Here is a 19,268-nt window from a genome sequence, read left to right as displayed (position 1 = left end):
ATGTTAGCAGTTCTTTATAGCCGTGGTTTTAAATCCAAAGCTAGGTTCACGGGTCTGAGTATTTCCAAATGTCCTTCCTCCAGTTTAGGGGGACAAATGAATAGGTCCTGGATTAGGGCCAGATACGGTAAGTCTATACCATCTTTTGGCATCAGTGCACTTACTTATTTATTCGTATATTTGGCACACATTACCAATTATGTTTGTGGCCCTGCGCTCAGCACACAGTCCTTGGATCCCTCGTGTTCATGCATGGCTGTGCACGGGCCGGTGTACATAAGACGAAAACCACGAAAACCCACTTGTCAACATCGCCTTCCATTTGCCTACAGATAAAGCTGGAGAGTTAGGAGAAGCTCTTGGCACCGCGCAAGCAGGGGATGGGGCGGGGGTGGAATCTGGAGTTAGTCAGGTGTTTCTTTTACAGATAGGGACACTGAGGCCTGAGAGGGGAGTACATGCCCAAGCACAGAGAGTAATTTAGGGACCATCTGAGGCTAGAATCTGCTTTCCTGATTAAGTTTAGGGAACAAGGGCCCTTTCCAGCACACCAGTCACCTCTCTCTGTGTGAGAGTGAGATAACTAGTCTTATATTTTCTTTTCTTTTCTTTTTAAAGGTTTTATTTTATTTATTTGACAGACAGAGATCACAAGTAGGTAGAGAGAGAGAGAGAGGAAGAAGCAGGCTCCCCGCGAAGCAGAGAGCCGGATGCGGGGCTCGATCCCAGAACCCTGGAATCATGACCCAAGCCAAAGGCAGAGGCTATAACCCACTGAGCCACCCAGGCGCCCCTTTTATTTTCATTTATACGTGGGTGTTCTTTTCCTTTCTGAAGAGGTGCATTTCAAGGTTAAATGAAGTAGCTCTCGAATGAGTCTGGAACAGTGGTTCTCAACTCTGACTGTATTAGATCATCTGGAAAGCATTCCAGAAATACTGATGTTGGAGCCGCACCCCGAACCAGTTAAATAAGCATTTGTGGGGGTTGAGAAAAGGGTCTCATACTGTTTTTTAAAGCTTTGCAGTCTAATACACAGTCATTCCAGTGTACGGCCACTGGTATAGAGAGAGGAGCTTCCAAAATTCTGGTGCATATTTGAATCTCTGGAGATCTTGTGAAAATGCAGATTCTGATTCAGTAGGTCAAATGAGACTGGCAAGTTCTGATTTCTAAGCTCCCAATCGGTGTTAATACTGCCAATCTCGGGGACACCCTTGGGTAATAGCTCCAGAGGGCATCCTGGATTCTGTTCATCCCGGATTCTGATCATTGATTACTCTAGCCTGAGGTCTGGAAGTTACCTCTTCCCTTCATCTTCTCCTCATTTGCCCCTGGCAGCTCTTGTCACCAGGTCCTGTCAGTTCCACCCCAGTGCTCCCTGCAGCTCTTACCCATTCTTGATGGACTGATTCAACATTCTCTTTCCTGTTTCCCCATCACCGCTCCCCGCTTTGGCCACATTCTCTGCCATACGGCCTCCTCATAGGGTTTTCTCATTCCTTCTTTCCTCTACCCATGTTGTTTTTATGACACAGAACGCTCTTTCTGTCCCCGACCTCTCTCTTAAGAGACCACAGCATCCCTGGACCTCCTCTGTGCTTCTACTTGTCACCAACGACGACTGTCTAGGAACAACCTGCCCTTCTGGTTCAGTTCTGCGTTTCCAGCGCCCAGCTCAATGTCGATCAGGCTCTCAGTAAATACTTGCTGAATTTAACAAACAAAACCTCAACTTTGAATGAGCAAGGCCAAACAAAGACCTCCGCAGCTTTCCTGATCAAAATGAACATTCCTTTCAGATTATGCATCAGGTTTAAATACCCCACTGGAAAACAAGACAAAACAAAACAAAACAAAGTCGATCAAAATTAACAAAGTAAGTACTTATATCCTGTCTGGGTTGGGTGGTTTAATAGGGGCTCAAAGCAGGCGACGGGACAGGAATGAGAGGATGGATGCTGGCAAGAGCTCGGAGATCTGCTTTCAAATCTGGACTCGTCCCAGCAGGGGGAAAGGCTAGAAATCCGGGACAGGGTGGAGACGGCCGGCCGACCCGGGACCTTCCGGGGCCCTGGAGAGGGTCTGAAGCGCGCGGAGGTAGGCATGAGTTGAGGAGCATAAACTAACTTGGCGTGGAGGGAGGCGCCGCACGCCGCCACCGTTCAGGTTTCGCGTCTTTCCAGCGCCCACATGGGCCGCGGGCTTGGGGAAGGGGGCGGGGGAGAGGGAGGGCAGGTCCGGAGCCGAGGGGGTGGAGGAAGGGGGAGACCGAAGGAAATGAGACAACCTTTTCCTCCCACTGACTCGCGCTGCTCCAGCGTCTGCGGGACTCGGTGCGACCGCCCGTGAGCGCCGAGGCCAGCACCCCGCGCCCCGCGCCAGCCCCGGCGGCTCCTTCACTGGGATTTCTCTCCGAGGCGTCACTGCCGTCCCAAGTCCGGGGCGCTTCTTTGCTGCTTCCTCCCCTCGGCGATCCGCTCCGGGTCCCCCGGCTTGGCCCGGCGCGCCCCGAGCGCAGCCCCCGGAAGTGCGCGCCGGCGGCCCCGGCGAAGGTAAGCGGCGCCCGAGAGCGCGCCCAGGGCGCAGGGGACGCCAGGCATCCCCAGCCGACCTGGGTTTCTCCGGAGCGCCCCCTCTTCGGAAACACCCAGAGCACTTCTGACCTGAAGCCGCTGCTTTGTTCCTGAACCCTCTGCCCAGGTGTTGTAGGCTGGGTGCCCCAGGGAACTCTGCTTCCCAGCGCTTTCTTTTTTTGCCTCCTCTTCCTCCTGTTTTCCTGTTGCTTCTGCACGCCCTACCCCCGCCCCGTTTCTTTTTCTCGATCCGCAAACTCTCAGCTCTCTGCCGTTGCAGCTTGGCTTCGGAGAGCGGGTCCTGCGCAAATCTCGGCGCTTCTCTCCTCCCCCGCCACGGGAGCCTGGGCTAAGCGGGTCGGCCCACGGCAGTAACTGCCTTTGAGCCCAGGCCTGCCGGGTGCGGACCTGCCCGAAATTTCTGTGGCGCGCGTTTAAACTCACGGATCTCGCTCCTTTTGGAGGCACCCAGCTCGCCGTGCGCTTTTGGCGACCCCCAGGACCCCGAAATCAGCGCGCACTGGGGAGTGGAAAGACTGTTGGCGCCCCCTAAAGCCTAAGTGGGACGCTCTGCTGTTGGAGAGCGACGCAATCAGCTCCTTGCCGCTCTCCCCTCGGTTCCCCAGGAGTTGGGGGAGTACTCGATCCTAGGCGCGAGGGAGGCGGGGAGGTGATGATGATGCCTCTCTGAGGGAGAGGAGGGCCAACCGCGTCGTGCAAGCTTGCCATCTTGCTCTTATTATACCACCTGAGTTCTCACATCTAGCCTCTGAGTAGGGACTCCCCCTGTTCTACAGGCGGGCAAAATGAGACGCAGAGAGGGTAAGTAATGTGTTCAGGGCCACACAGTTGGGAAGGGGCCCAGCCAGGATCTGGGTACCAGCTGGTTTATACCACACATCCCATGTCTAGACGTATAGAGGGTTTTCTCGATCCAGAATGAGCAGGAACCGGCCATCTCCTGCTGGCTCATGCCGTGGAGAAGCTTTTTCTTTTTTGTGCAAATGCATCTCGAGCCTATTTGCACCCAGATGATTTATTTAGTACCTACTGTCTTCACAGTTCAGCGGCAAGCACCGAGTTTTCACCTTTGAACCTCACTCTTTTATCCTCTTCTCATCAGCCAGTCTCTCAAAAAATACACAGTTCTGCCCCAGAGTTATTTCCAGACAGGCAGTTCAGCTCAGCGGCTAAAGCCCAGGCCCTGGAGCTGGACCACCAGCCTGGGAGTCTGGCTGAGGCCCTCCTGTACCTTTCTTTCTGCAGCCGGAGTTCCTCATCTGTAGAGTGGGGATGGGAGGATTTAAAGCAGTTGTTCTCAACCAGGGTTTCCATTTTTGCCTCCCAAGTGACATCTGGCAATGTCTGGAAGCATTTTTGGCTGTCGGCATGTAAGTGGGGGAGAATGCTGTTCATCTGGTGGGCAGAGGCCAAGGATGCTGCTGAGTAGCCTGTAAGGCACAGGACAGCCCCCCACAGCAAGAATTCTCCAGCCCCCCACACGTCGGTAGTGCTGAGGTGGAGAAACCCTGGCGTCATGTCTCGGTTCGTGAGGGGTGCTCTTGTGCCCAGCTCTCAGCCTCTTTTCTGCTCCAGTTAGGTTGATTACACCAGCCCCGTCCCCAAATCTCCTCTCAGTCCACTGCCAGAATTATGTTGCTCAAACCACAGCTGGCCCTGCGACTACTTTGTCTTAATACTGTTGTTGGCCCCCCGGGGCTAACAGAAGGGGTGGGAAGCTGTGCATGTTTTGCAAGCACCAAAGCCAGCTCTTGTAAACACCCAGGCTTGAGAATCGCTGTCTTGCAGGGTAACATCTGACCTGCGGCATTGGCTCACACGGCTGTTCATGGTAAGGCCTCACCTTACCTTCCCAGCCTTACCTTAGTTCACATCTGGAGGTGCCAGGCATACCACCCAACTTAGGAGTTTGGTATTCTGGGTCCTGACTTTCTGGAATTCCCTTCCTCCTCCTTGGCACATTCCTCGTCATTCTTTGAGGCTAGAGCTCCAGGCTCCTCCTGAGAGGAGCTCCCGAGACTAGAGCTCCCGTCTCCTCGCTCCCTGCTGCCTCAGCGCAGGCCCTCCTCTGCCTTTATCTTTCAATATTTCTTCCCTGTAGGGGTGACTATATAGGGATCCCTTGCTCATCCTCACACTGGTCTCTGGGTGCCTCGAACCTAGCACAGGGCTGGACTTGAGGTGGTGGTGAAGCTTGTGGGCTGCCAGCGTTCAAATCCCAGCTCTGCCCCTTATTAATTCTGTGACCTTGAGCAAGCTGATTCAGTCTCTCAAAGCCTTCTTTGGTATAATAGGAAGAAATCATCTGTCACCCCTGCAGACTGGTGTGACGAACTAATGAGATAATACTGACGGCCACTCCATCCATGCCAGGACCGGGTTCGAGTTTAGCATTTTATGTTGTTACTCATTCAGTCCTCCCAGTGAGCCTTTAAAGTTAGAACTGGTATTGCCCTATTTTCCCAACAAAGAAACAGAGGCAGAGAGAGGCTCAGCTGTTGGCACAAAGTCAGCTAATGAGTGGTAGGGCCAGGACTCACACAGACGTGAGGACTGTGGCACACAACACGCTTCACGCTCTGTAGGTAGAGGCCTTAGCTCGGTCCTCCCCCTAGAGTAAGTGCTCGGTAAAGATGGGCTGAGGTTTGTGGTGTGTGTTCATTAAGAGCCAAAGTCCGTCAGATTTCCCACCCTTACCATACCTGTGATCTACCACTGTGCCATGATTTTCACGGCTTCTGTTCTTTTCCTCTCCTCCTTGCCTGGAGCCCAGCCTCAGAGAGACAGCACCTTGGGATCAGTCCTCTGGGTCATCACCAATAAACTTGATGCTAAATGCAGCCGTAAGTGAGCTGTAGGTTAGGGTCAGAAGAGCACGAAGTCTTGGGGGAGGAGGGTGTGGAGTTCACCTGCCAGGGGGAGAGAGAGATTTAGACTTGGGGTCAGGAACGGACTCCAGCTTTGCCCTTCCCAAGACCGGACCCCTAGCGGTGTGCAGCGAGCACATAAGTACGGTGAAATCCATCAATGAATGTGTGATGGGGGGGGGGGCCGTGGCGCCCTCCGGGTTCTCCACCTTATCCTGATCAGATGCAGAGTGCGCTTTCTCTTCAAGTTTTATAAGGACCGTTTATATAATAAAGGCAAAACCTGCTAAGAGAATTTAATGCCCTATACAGGGTTTTGGGGAACCGGGTTTGGAACTGGTCACTGACCTCCTATTTGTGCTGTGTGTGATCCTGGATACCAGGTTTACAGGTGGTCACTCCACCGACTTGGAATCTAGTATTGCCGTGAACGCAGCACTGCCTTTGAAAGCTGAGCCCCTTCCTCACTGTTCCCTTAGATACTTGCTCTGTGGGCCAGACGGCCTTGCACAGATACCCGCATGTTTGTGTGTTCTGGCTTCTTCCACAGCTGACCCACTCACCTTACCTACGGCCCCCCTGAGTTTGCTTGTTTTGGCAGCTTGTCCCCCAGACTTCAGTGGGATGAGGTTACCTGGTATGTGCAAGGCCTTGCGTTTTGTTAGGGGTCACAGAAATACTCTGATAAAGTTGCTTTTTAGGATACAGCAGGGTGAGAATCTTCCTATCCATCAACCCGTTAGAGACCCCTCGGATTACCTCCCCCCTTTCAGACACCACACTCTTACTGTCTCCTGGCATTAGCACCTCTCTCGGGCCAGCAGCTGGCTGATCTGAGAAACAGATTCCCCTGGGTGCTGAGGACTGCGGTAAGGTCAGACTCAACATCTTTGGGGCATCCCCTGCATTTTCACTGAGGCCCAGAACATCGCATCTCGGCTGCCGTCTTGAGTAGCCCTTCGTCACTGACCTGCAGGCAGATTCATGAAGCTCCCTCCTGCTTGGGTTTGTTTCTAGGGAAAGCTACCTCTCCCTGTTTTGGTCTTGGACTGTGTTCCCCGTGAAATCTACTTCCACTGTTGGCCTCTAGGTGAAAATCTGTTTGGTGCTGTAAGGGGCATTTGGTTTGGACTAAATTAGATGGGATCATAAGTGTCAGGGTGGGTTTGGACTACACGTGGGGTGAGTGGCTGGTGCTGGCTGCCAGAGACACAAACATGAAGAGGACATGGTCCTTATCATCATGGTCATAGTCCGCAATGTGTGAGGGATACACGAACAGATCATCAGTGTGCAACAAGTGGAGAAGAGATAAGAGCTGAGAATTGGGGGCCAAAAGGCAACAACCACTATGGAGTGAGGTGAGATTTCTGACAGAAGAGGATATTGGAGTTGGGTCTTAATAGAGAAGTAGGAGCTTGTTGGGTTTGGGGGGACTATTGAGCATGGGTGTGACAGACAGGAAACTGCATGTATGTGGTACAAAGCCAAGGAAGGTACTGACAGAGGCCAAGGTATGTGAAGAGATGGGAACTGGTAATGGAGCCTTGGTCGGGGGGTAACTAACTTTTCAGCCGGGCAGGAGTCTGTTCCTCTTTGTTGGGAGACAGTGGAGGGGGAATTTTAAGCTCAGGTGTACTGAGCTCTTTGAATGATGGCTCTCCCTCCTGTCTCTATTGGCCTGATTCCTTCAGGGCAATGGGACCAGAGCCCAGGGGCCGTGGGAAGGACACTGTCTCCAGTAAGCAAAGAAACCTCAGTCACAAACAAAGCTGCATTGGTGGTTGTGGGTTGTTTTGTTTTCTTTTCAAAGCTCTGGCTGATGAACTGTGTGGATGGCCCCTCCTGAGTCTGGGTTTTGAATGTTACCTTTACAGCATCCAAAAGGCTGAAACAATTGCTGAACTTAGCGGGGAGGGAGGAGGAAAGGAGTGAGAAGGGTGATGGGGGTTGTCTCTCAGCTCTGTTTTACATAAAATCCAGCATGTGACCTCCTAGATCAGACTCCAGGGCTGCCAAGTTCCCTGGGTGGGAGCTGTCTTCACAGTTGCAGTGCTCTTGGACCCCAGAGTCTTTTGCAAGAGGCTCACCACAGATGATGGGTACATATGCTTGCTGATGGGACCCTGGATATAAGTGTTTCTGTAGGTCATCCCAAGACATCCCTCATTTACTCGCCATCAGTGACCCCTGCCCCCAGCATGTAGGAGGTGCTCAGTAAAAGAGAAACGAGTGGATGAATGCCCTAGCATGTAAGACTCATCCTGACCTGCAAGACGCCCTTTCCTGAATGGAGAGACAGACAAGAAACCCAGCCAACACAGCACAGTGTGCTAGTGCCGCGACAGAGAAGGCACGGGGGCGCAGAAACAGGCTCTATTATAGGGTCAAGGAACAGAACCCAAGGGGCAGTGGTCGCTTGTGAGGAGCAGCGTCACCCCAGGGCAAGTGGCTGGTAGGTGATGGCAATAGTAACCACTGGGGCAGGTGTCAGTCCCCTTGATAAGGACTTGACTTGCTTTCCTGGCATTGCCCCTCACGACCACCTTCTGAGATGGGTGTTGGAGGAGGAATCGGGATCCCACCCACAGATGACAGGCAAACCTGGGATCCCATCAGGCCCCCAGACTCCAAGCCCTTCACCACGGCCCCAGACAGTTTGGGGACGGTCATGTGATCCTTGAAGATGCTGTTAGGAAATCTAGTTTGCAAGAAGGCAAGACCAGGTGTGTGGGTTGTGCGGGGTGGGTTGGGGGTGGGGATGACCATGTCCTTCTTGCTTATCCCCTTTCCTCTCCCCTGCCTGCTGTCTGAGGCCTCACCTTGTCGGGAGACTGAAGCAGTTGTAAGCTCTCTGCTCTGGGGATCAAAACAGCTGTCCGCCTCGTCTTTGATCATCCAGGCAGCTTGCACTTTGTCCTCTAAGGTGAAAGCAGGCGGAAATGCTGCTCAGCAGAAGAGTAACCGTAAACTTGTATGGGAAAGAAGGCTTTTTACAAAACACCTGCTGTAACGTAAGCCTCTTCCCCTTTGCCCTGTGCCCTTCTGCCCGTGTCATTCTGACCGTCAGTAGCCGCAGGGAACAGATGTCGGGGGATCTTGTTTCTGCGCAGGGACCCCTGATCAAAAGGGTCTGCCTAAAGCTGTCTTCCTCTGGCACCTCCACAAACACAGCTGACGGGTCCTTTTACTCGCTCACCTTGTCAAGACAGGCCACAGCAGCCCATGGGAAGGGATGGGAGGGGGTCTCTTACTGGGAGACACATACATCATTTTCCGGAAGCTCCTATCCTTTGTGCACTTGGGAGAGCGCGCTCTGACGGCAGCTCCTCTCCTTGCTCCAGTGAGACGTGCTGGTGAACCTGTGGGTGGACAGAATGAGCACTGGGAGGGGAGTCAGTACTGACACTATTCTACTACGTGGACCTGGTCCCTTACTCTCTCCATGGGTCAGTTACATGGAGCAGGGATGGTCAGCCTGAAGTTCTCCAGCATTAGACCCTGCTGTGTGTCAAAACAGGGTGAGGGTGTTGCAGAGGTACCGAAAACAGTGACTTGGACATTTAGAGTCTGGAAAAGATGCCCGTGAAAGTGAAGGTTGTCCCTGGGGGTGTAGGCTTGCCTGGTCACAGAGACAGCTTTGTGGCTTTGCTGTGTCTGCTCAGCTGAAGCTGTCAGTGTTTGCTGACACCCTTTGCACCAGTGTGAGGGCCTGGGAACACAGAGAAGAACAAGATACTCTTTTTGCTCAAGAGCCTCAGCAGTCCAGCATGGACACAGGACACTCAGAGATAGGAATACAGTATTTTGCTATCCATCTCTCTCATTAAAGCAAGTGTTCTGAATGCAGGACTTATGTCTTCTTGATTCCCAAATCCTTGGAGGCTGCCTTGAGCTCTCACATATAGTAGGTGCTCGGTCAATGACTGTTGTGCCTCTAAAATTCTGTGTTAGACTCACTCACTGAGTGAGATAGCCATCAAGAGGAGGGGCACCTACACCGGGCTTGGATAGCAGCTGAGTCCAAGAGGACATGCGTCCAGGAGGCTGAGACGGAGGGATCCAGGCTGATGAGAAAAGAAGGACATCACAGTCAGAGAGGCCAGGAAGAAGGACCGCCCTGCCAGGTGAGCAGGCAGGGTGTGCTCCAAGAAAGCAAGGGAGTGAGTATGGATGGAGAGAAAGGAGGCAGATCTATAAACGGGCAAAGGGACCGCATCAGGAAGAGTCTTGCTGAAGAATTGAGATTTTATTCTGTATGCACTGGGGAGCTACTATAGAATTTCACACAGAGAGAAGTCAGAGTTTCATTGTAAAAATAGACCCCTCTGGCATAGAGTAGACATCGGAGAGGAATAAGATAGAGGGCAGGAAGACCAGTTAGGACACCATTCAGTTTTCAAGAGTGGGGAAAAGCCCGGTGTATGGAGTCAGACAGACCTCCGCCTGCGTCCCCGCCCCACAACGTCTTTGCTTCTTTGTGTAACAGGCTCTCTGTTAAACCTCTCTGTGCCTCCGTCCTCTCATCTGAAGACAGGGACTCCCAAGTTCTCCCTCATGGTTGGGTGATGTTCAGGATTATGTAGATGAAGTAGGTGAAGTGTCTATCTCCGTGACTGAGCCATAATCAGTATGTGATAATAGTGGTGGAAGTTATTTTTAATACTATTGTTACTTATTGTCATCCAGGTGAGAAATAATGAGGCTCTAGAGACATTGGCCATAAGGGTGGGGAATTGGGCACAGGCTCAAGAAATACTTTGGCAATGAAGTTGACAGAGTTCGGTGACTGATTGCGCGGGGGAGTAAGGGAAGGGCCGGAGTCTAGGATGACTCTGGGGTTTTGGCCTGGACAACCAAGAGGAAAGATAGTGGTGCTATTCATTAGGAGACTTCATGGTGAGGAGGGGAGGGGCAGGGGGAAAGAGAGGAGGGGGTGGAGCAGAGGGAGGTGGGGCTGTGGACAGGGAGAGCAGCATTTGCAGGAAAGATGATGAGCTCAGTTTCAGACAAACCGAACTTGAAGCATTTTAGGGATGGCCAGGGAGACATGTGTAGTAGGCACATGGTTTGTAGATTTGATGGTCAGGAGAGAAGTCTTTTTTTTTTTTTTTTTTTTTTTAAGAGTTTATTTATTTATTTGACAGATAGATCACAAGTAAGCAGAGAGGCAGGCAGAGAGAGGAAGGGAAGGAAGCAGGCTCCCTGCTGAGCAGAGAGCCTGATACCAGGCTTGATCCCAGGACCCTGGGATCATGACCCGAGCCCAAGGCAGAGGCTTTAACCCACTGAGCCACCCAGGTGCCCCCAGGAGAGAAGTCTTAAAGAAGGTTCAAGGGCAAACTTTTAACAAGAGGTGAGGAAGTCATGGTATGGCTCAGTTGCCCAAGGAGAGAGAGAGCACGGGAAGAGGAATTATGATGCCTAATACTTATTGAGTCTCTACTGTGTGTTCTAAGTACTTCATGTGCCTTAATCCTCTCAACAGCCATTGCCAGGGAAGGCCATTATTGTACCTGCTTTATAAATGAATAAGTGGAGGCACAGGGACAGTACGTCACTTGCCCGAGGTCATACAGCTGTAAGTAATAGACCTGGGATATTAGCCCAGGCAGTCAGATCCGGGCCTGTGCTATCTGTCTGTACCAGACTGCCTCCGAGAGTGGGTGGCCTCTGAGGGAGGGGAAAGGGAGGACCCAGTGCAGGCGACAGGGAGGTGCTGGGCAGAGAGGCAGGAGGAGATGGGAGACTGCCATGTGGAAGAGGAGAGAGTCCGGGAGGGAGGAATCTATAACATCAAGTGACGTGGAAGTCCACTAAGAAAAGAAGTGGAATAGCCATGGATCTGGGAATTAGGGAGCTATTGGTGATGGTGAGGGGAGTTTGAAAGATGAGGAGGCTTAAGGAACAAATGTGAGGTGAGGAGGTAGTGATACCAAGTACAGGCAATTCTTTCCAGAAGCTTGGCTTTGGAAGTACCAGGAGAGAGGGAGTGTTTCAGAGATGGAAAGACCCGTTACTATATACAGGGGGAGGGACAGAGCCAGAGTGGGCCCCACAGAGTGGCTGTGAATGCACTATACACATCGGCAGCAGTATCTCTGTGTCATTTTTCTTTTTCACACAGATTTTTAATACTTCTCCCCATGTTCTGGAAAGCTTCCATGTGAATGGCTGGAAATCACTCATGAAGCTCCTGATAGGTGTTTCAGATCTTTAGCTTTTGGTAGGGGCAGTGGAGAAAATGTTTTTCACAGGGCCCAGCGTGAGTCATCACGTGTGGTCAGATCCAGATCATATCAGATGCATGTGTAATACATCATCTACTGAATTTGTCTTTGAAATAGTCTGTGAGAGAGCACAGTGCGCTGGGGCCCGACGTCACGTGTCTCTCGTCCATTTCAAAGCCAGTACCCTTCCCCATTCCCACACTGCGCTGGAGAAGGAGATCAGGGCTGGAGGTGAATCTGCAGAAGGAGACAAAGAGCTGCTTGGGTCTTAGAGAAATTGGAAGACGCATTATCAGGTGATTTGCTGGGGTGACAACCCTACACTTAGAATGACTGTAGGTGATTGGGCTACTGCCGCTAAAGTTCTTAATAATAAACAAGACTGACATTTCCTTATAAATGCTTTTTACCAGGCTTAGAGGACACAGGTCCAACAGGCCCTGAGAAGATACATTTATCTAGAGCCAAAGACAATCTCTGTGTTTTAATACATAGGATTCTTTTGTTGTTCAGACCAGAGGTAGATGCCACAGAGGGTTAAAAGCTTGACTTAAACAAGAAATTCAGCTCTGCCTTTGTTCACAGTGCTGACATCCCAAAGGCTCAAGGCTAGAATTAGGGTTCAGCTGCCAACTTCATAAATTTGCCTTGGTTGAAATGGCGTCTTTGCTCTTCTTGGATACATCTCAGAGAAATGCACTTACCTTCACAGAAGGCCTTTATGGATGGGGCTTTCAGAGAGGCGCTGTCCAGAATGAGAAAGGCCACACAGGAAATGGCCTTGGGATATTTTTTTTCCCCACACGCAGCAGCAACTCAGCTGAATAACTTCTTGAACTTGAGCTTTGAATGTCAAGAAAAGTGAATAGTGTGTCTTTCAAGAGTCACATTTCAACTTTGATGGTTCCCTTGGTTCTAGAAGATGCGGTATGAGTGATTCAGGGAAGGTTCATTCCAGCCTAACCCCCTCTCCGTCCTGTCCCACCTGGGTCTCTCACACAGTGGCTGGGTATGAGTGTGAGGGACACATAGGTCACTCTCCCTAGAGACAGAGGGAAAAAGCTCTCGGAGTCTTGCTGATCTTTCCTCAATAGACAAGGAGTAGAGGACGTTCTTCAGGAAGGAATGGCCAGGATTCCGAATAGTTCAGTGCAAACGTGGACTCAGTCTATATCCTATATATGGCTTTCTTCCAGTTGTACAGAATCTGAATTTACTGATATGGGAAAGGGCCATGTACACATTGCATGCTGATTCCAGGAATGAGGGTTTGCATATGATCCAAACATCCACACAGCTACCAGTGCTGCTGTCACCCACCCACCCTTCTGGGCCACGGGAGACCTGAAGGGTCTGAGAGGCAGGATCCTGCATGTTCAGAAAGTAACAGTTTTGATGTCTTTGGTTTTTTCATTTGCATTTGATTTATTAGCAAAATCTTTTTTTTTTTTTTTTTTTATTTGTTTAGTCATTTGCTTATTCAGCAAACTCAACAACCACTGTGTGGCTGGCTCCAGGCCACACAACGGTAATGTGGTGTTGAATCCACCAAGTCCTAGCTGCTGCCTTCTTAGAGCTCACAGTTGTTAGGGCACAGACATTAAAGCGATAAAGACACAAAGAAATGCATGATTACAAACTTTGGTAAATGCGGTGCAGGGAAAGAACAGAGTGCTCCAGGAGGGGGAGAGAGAGAGAAGAAAGTTTAGCGTGGGGGTGACCAGTGAGGAAGACAGATAGGAAGACCCATAGTGTATGCAACCATTTATCGGTGGGATATCATTTCCAAGGAAGGAGTGCCTTTGGATAGGGCTGAGGGGGCAATGCTAGAAGGCTTCATAAAGGAAGGAATATCGAGGAGTAGTTAGAAATTTTCTAAATGGAAAGGGAATAGAGTTGCTCTGGGGAGGGGACCTGGCGTGTTTGGAGGGTGCTCATTCAGTGAGGATGGAGATTAGGTTGCAGGGGGGAATAACGAGAGGTGAGCTGGGAGAATAGAGAAGGGTCAGCTCACACCACATAGACTTTGTCTTGGAGGCAATTGACTAGAGAGAGCGGTGAGTTACCCAGGGGAGTGTTCTAGAACAAGTTACCAAGGGTCTAGCAAAATTTTTCTGTCGAAGACCAGAGAATAAATATTTTAAACTTCGCAGGTCATACAGTCTGTGTTACAGCTACTCAGCTCTGCCAACAGAGTGGCCAAAACAGCCATAGACAGACATAAACGAGCGAGCGTCACTCTGTTCCAGTAAAACTTGAAACACATAAACAGGCAGCGGGCTGGATTTGCCTGCAAGCTGTAGTTTACCAGTCCCTGCTCTAGAATGACATCCTGGTGGCCTGCTGGAGGTTGGACTGGAGGAGGGGGAGACAATGGAGGTAGGGAGGCTGGTTAGGAGCCATTGCTTTAATTCAGGGTAACTAGATGAGAGATCCTGGGGAGAAATGGTTTGTGACATGCTTCGAGGTAAAAGTGACAGAATTGCATGGCCCATTTGATGGGAACATGTCTCATTGTTTCTTTAATGCTCAGTGGACTAATTCTTCCAGTGAAGAAAAAAAAAAATCTCAGACATTCTATGTGTGTGACTCAGAAGCAGGCATATGTCCTGGGAGGTCACCTGCTGGTCACAAGACACCGTGCTGGGGGCATGACATAGATGACCTCATTGTTAAGCATAATTCTTTAGGATATTAAGTTGTATTTCCTGTTTTCCAAAGTGAAGCTTAGAAATCTGAAGTTGCTTGCCCAGAGTCACAGAGCTGGCACATGGTGGAGCGGAGATTGAACCCAGGTCTCCTGTCAGATGTGCCTGTGCCCTTCCAAATGTAGTCTTCTCCCCTCCTTGCGGGGTGTGGCACAAAGCTCTACTTCCTGAGTCTCCCAGCTCCCTCCTCTCCCTCTTTCTGTCCCTGTGAAGACCTATTCCGCCCTTTACGGTTTTCTATTAGCCTCTGGCGCAGCAAGGACGGGATGTATGTTTAAGCTGCAGAAACCTGGGGGTGAGCTTCTGTGTTCGAAAAAGGCCGTGCAGCAAAACTCAAACCCAGACGTACAGGTCTAGCCGGATGATCTGTGCGTGTTACCGTGTGGAGAAGTCGGTGTGGCCTTAGGTTATGGATGAGGAAATCCCTGAAAGTAAGTGCCTAGGTTAAAATACCATCTGGTTCACTGGCTGATGTAGATACCAGGAGATGTTTGTCCCATTGAGGTAATAGTATCAGATAAGGGAAAACTACAGGTTTAAACCTAAGAGGTCAAGGTTAGCTTCTGAAAGGACAAACCTGATAAGGTGTGGTCAAGGAAATCAATTCAGTTACCAGCTCCATCAGGTTGTCTAGAAACCCCACTGATCATTAGTTTAGTATCTGTCCAGATTCGGCTAGACACTGTTTCTGCCTTGACTATTTTATTTTATTTTTTTAAAGATTTTATTTGTTTATTTATTTGTCAGAGAGAGCGAGCACACACAAGCAGGCAGAGTGGCAGGCAGAGGCAGAGAGAGAAGCAAGCTCCATGCCAAGCAAGGAGCAGAATGCAGGACTCGATCCCAGGACCTTGGGATTATGACCTGAGCCAAAGGCAGCGGCCTAACCAACTGAGCCACCCAGGCGTCCCATTGCCTTGACTATTTTAAACAGGACATTGGAGACAGATCCACGAACAGCTGAATTATGTCCTGTATATACAGCAGTCCTTTTAGTGAGATGTAGTGACCAGAATTGGGTCACATGGTAAGTGGAATGGCAAGAGACCACCAAGGTTGACGTGGGTCAATTATAGGACCCAGGCCTTGGGCCCCAGTGGATGGACACAAACAGAAGTGGGGCTCCTGTAGCAAGGAGGAGAGGCAGATGCCTTCTGGGGGTTAACACAGGTGTCTGCCCCAAGTGTTGATCTGTTTTGACCACCAGCCTGTATTACTTTACTAGGGCTGCCATGTCCAAGCACTACAAAGTGAATGGCTTAGAACAACAGAAACATATTGTCTCACAGTTCTAGAGGCCAGACGGGTATCAGCAGTGCCATGCTCCTTCTGAAACCACAGGGGAAGCGTTTGTTCCAGGTGTCTCCCTGGCTTCTTGTAGCCAGGTAACTTCCTGTAGCATTTTCGTCTTCTATCTGTGTCTTCACATCATCTTCCCTCTGTGCGTGTCCCCTTTTTATGCGTGTCTCCCTCTTTCTGTCTTTCCTTTTTATGAGGACACCAGTCATACTGGATGAGGGCCCACCCTAATGGCCTCATCTTAACTTAGTTAAACCTTGCAAAGACCCTATTTCCAAATAAGGTCCTATTCTGGGGTACCGAGTTAAAGACTTCACCATGTCAGTTATTTATTTATTTTCTGATGGACACAGTTCAACCCCTAACACAGCTCAGGAGTTCAGAACTGCTTCCCGAGGCCAAGGTGACGGATCCCACTCCAAGATTTCTTCACCTATGGTCATCTTTCTGTATGCCTCCTCTGTATGCTAATGGGGACATAGGGATTTCGTCTCTAGTGTCTCCTCATTTATCATATGTCAGATGGTTTCCCATTCTGACGTCTCAGCCTTTGCCTTGGCAGTGTTCTTGAGACCATAGTCAGCTGCATTTGTCCTCTTGGGCTCTGCTTTCCCTACTTTGCCCTTTGCTCATTCGTTTACTGGTTCATATGATGCACATGCTGAGTTCCTGCCGCACTCCGCTGTTGTTGTTCCAGGCACGACGCTAGGTTCCGAGGATGTAAAGATGAAAAAGGTGACAAAGACCAGGTTCTGCTCTCAGGGAGTTCTTGTGGGAGGCCACACAAGCAAATGGGGTGACACGATTGCGAAGGGCGGTGTGCGTGCAGATTCTGAGCACTGTGCGGTCCCCAGCACAGCATCTCCTTTGGCTCCCTAGTGCCTACAGGAAAGAGTCCAAGCCCCCTCGCAGAGCACGCCAGGCCCCTTCAGTAGCATCATCTCTTGCTGTTCCTTTCCTTTCACTTTGTGATTCATTCCTTTTGGTCCGCCTCTGTTCCCCAGCTACATAGATTTCCGTCTCAAATCCCGTCTTTCTACATGAATGCCATCTCTGTTGGAATGTGCTCCCCCTTCCCCATCCTCACTATTAGCCGCTTGATTAACTCCTGTTTCTTCTTTGAGACTCACATCTGGGGCTGCCTCTTCACTGTGCCCCCCCATCCTCTCTCTGCTCCCTCTGCTCCCTTTTGGGAGGACCTTTTTGGGAACAATACTCCCCTCCCCCAGAGAGACGCTGTTGGAAGTTTATCTGTGTAACCCCAGCCTCTAGTAGCTTGCTTGTGTTACTAGATGCTCAATCAGTGAATGAGTAAGTGAATGAGCCAGTGAATGATTCCTAGTCTGTGTCTTGCTTCTGCTCACTTCCAGCTGCCCTTTTTCTCTGGACTCCTTCTCCCCCGAGTCATATGTCTGACCACCTCATCTACCACAAGCCCAGGGCTCTTGATGCTCTTTCCCTTATGCCGACGCTTCAGCTCTGCTGACCCTGTTGGTCAGTGGCCACAGGTGGATACCCATTCACTATCTCATCTCTGGTCTGCCCTGCTTCCCACAAAGAAAGACCTGTTTTCCTTGGGGAAGATGGATCTTCGAGAACAAGCAAAACTGCCTCCATGACCTTTTCTGGGTCTCCATTTCCAAAACGCCTCCCTTTCCCAGTATTAGGAGTGAGGGACAGGCCATTTCTGCCACACTGATTAATTCAATAATCATCTTTTTGAACCCCAAATTTGTACCTGGGTTCTCTGCAGAAGCACACCAACTCGCTAGGTTCTGCCTTCTACTGAAGATCTGTTTCTTTAACCCCTTCCTGCTGAATATATTGGGTTTCTCCTACATATGGACTGACATAGTGACTTAAAAAAAAATTTTTAGGGGCACCTGGGTGGCTCAGTTGGTTAAGCGACTGCCTTTGGCTCAGGTGATGATCCCAGGGTCCTGAGGTGAGCCCTGCATTGGGCTCCTTGCTCAGCGGGGAGCCTGCTTCTCCCTCTCCCTCTTCCTGCTACTCCACCTGCTTGTGCTCTCTCACTCTGTCAAATAAATAAATAAAATCTTTAAAAAAAAAAACTTTAAAAAATTTTTTAGCATTAAAACTCTTTAAATGAGTTTAAATGGCTTATCCATGAGTGAAACAGAAAAAAAAAAACAATATTTTGTTGTATATGTTATTTTATGTGATAATTCTAGCTTACGATATAAAGTTAATTAATGAAAGCAATGAGACTGTTATGATGGATGAACATGAAAATTTGAAATGGAAGGTTTGGGATAACGGTTGCGGCCTCAAAGTGTCCTTGCCATTAATAAATCATTGTGTTTTGTATTAGCTGTAAGGCCTTGAGAAAATTGTGACTGCCAACATTGGAAGTAATAACACTTTTAAATAGGATACTTTGCAGATTCAGGTTATTCTGATTAAGGTGACCCAGAACCTTGAAAGAGGAATATAGGAAAAATTGGTTTTAACATTGACTCAAACACTATGTGACAACTGTTTTCATTCCTTAATTATAAAGGAGCTAACTGAAAGGAATAAACAGGTTCTTCAACCAATTTATATCTTTGTTTGACAGAAAAACATGTTGTATCATTATGAAATATTATGTTATTAAAATTATTTTCAACAGCTTCAGTGCCTGTTTCTCTCTAGTATCATTTAAAGCCTTTAACAAAGCAAAAAAAAAAAAAAAAAAAAGGAAAGAAAAGAAAGAAATAAAAAGATGCATTTGCCATGTTGAGCCCAAATTTCAATTCTCACTTTCACTTTGTCACCTATAGGAGGAAGGAATGGTAACAGCATGTCCCTGCATTACTGAGTTGGAATTTTTGTTTCACTTTATTTTTATTTTTAAGATTTTATTTGAGATAGAGCAAGAAAGAGAGCACAAGCAGGGGGAGAGGCAGGCAGAGGGAGAAGAAGAAGTAGGCTCCCCACTAAGCAAGGAGCCTGATGTGGGACTCCATCCCAGGACCCTGGAATCATGACCTGAGGCAAAGGCAGATGCTTAACCGACTGAGCCACCCAGGCACCTCTGAGTCGGAGCTTTAAAAGCCTGCCAAGCACTCTAAGAATAAAACAAGCATCAGTGCTACCCACATTCCTCGGTGCAGCGTGTTGTGCGATCACTCGTTACTGCACGGTGCACTATTATATCTTTATTAGAGCGTGCACTCTCTGCATACCCCTGAGGCTTGCCTGACATTTAATTGTGCACAGCCCACATGAGCCAGGGTGGTGGGAGTGTCCTTGCACACATGATTTTAAAGCATGAGGAGACTTGCTTGGGTCTGATGGTTAAAAGACATTTTTGGAGCTGCGGCTTTCCTGATTAACTACATGTGTTCAAACATAGGCACGGTTTGGGCAGGAGAACCTTGTTTCCGAAGTGAGCATATCAACCTGCAGCACCTGAGGTCTGTGATCTCTCACATTTGACCTATCGCACACTTGACTGTATTTGCTTATGGTTTAAAAAACATTTAAAAATATGTAGCTGGTCTCAAACATGTGTAGAACCTTTGGAACTCCTCGGTTGAGCCCTAGCATCTTGGAGTGAGGTGG

At 49.5% G+C, this 19,268-nt stretch overlaps 1 protein-coding gene across 6 annotated transcripts in view; it reads left to right on the top strand.

The window, feature by feature from the left end:
• The first annotated feature begins 802 nt into the window (after positions 1 to 802).
• The window catches only part of EVA1A (eva-1 homolog A, regulator of programmed cell death), a 50,055-nt gene continuing 31,589 nt past the window's right edge, over positions 803 to 19,268 (top strand). For 2 of the 6 annotated variants that reach the window (XM_059188174.1, XM_059188173.1), the window contains exons 1-2: positions 1,889 to 2,100; positions 2,322 to 2,555. In XM_059188174.1, coding sequence (XP_059044157.1) covers positions 1,947 to 2,100; positions 2,322 to 2,555 — 388 coding nt within the window. In that variant the 5' untranslated portion in view covers positions 1,889 to 1,946. The other 4 variants (XM_059188177.1, XM_059188180.1, XM_059188178.1 and 1 more) reach the window with 4 other exon arrangements.

This window comes from Mustela lutreola, chromosome 9, assembly GCF_030435805.1.
Source record: "Mustela lutreola isolate mMusLut2 chromosome 9, mMusLut2.pri, whole genome shotgun sequence".
In the NCBI taxonomy this organism is placed as follows: domain Eukaryota; kingdom Metazoa; phylum Chordata; class Mammalia; order Carnivora; family Mustelidae; genus Mustela; species Mustela lutreola.
The sequence above is the reverse complement of the archived record's forward strand: the minus strand, read 5'-3'. Positions and strand labels throughout refer to the sequence as shown.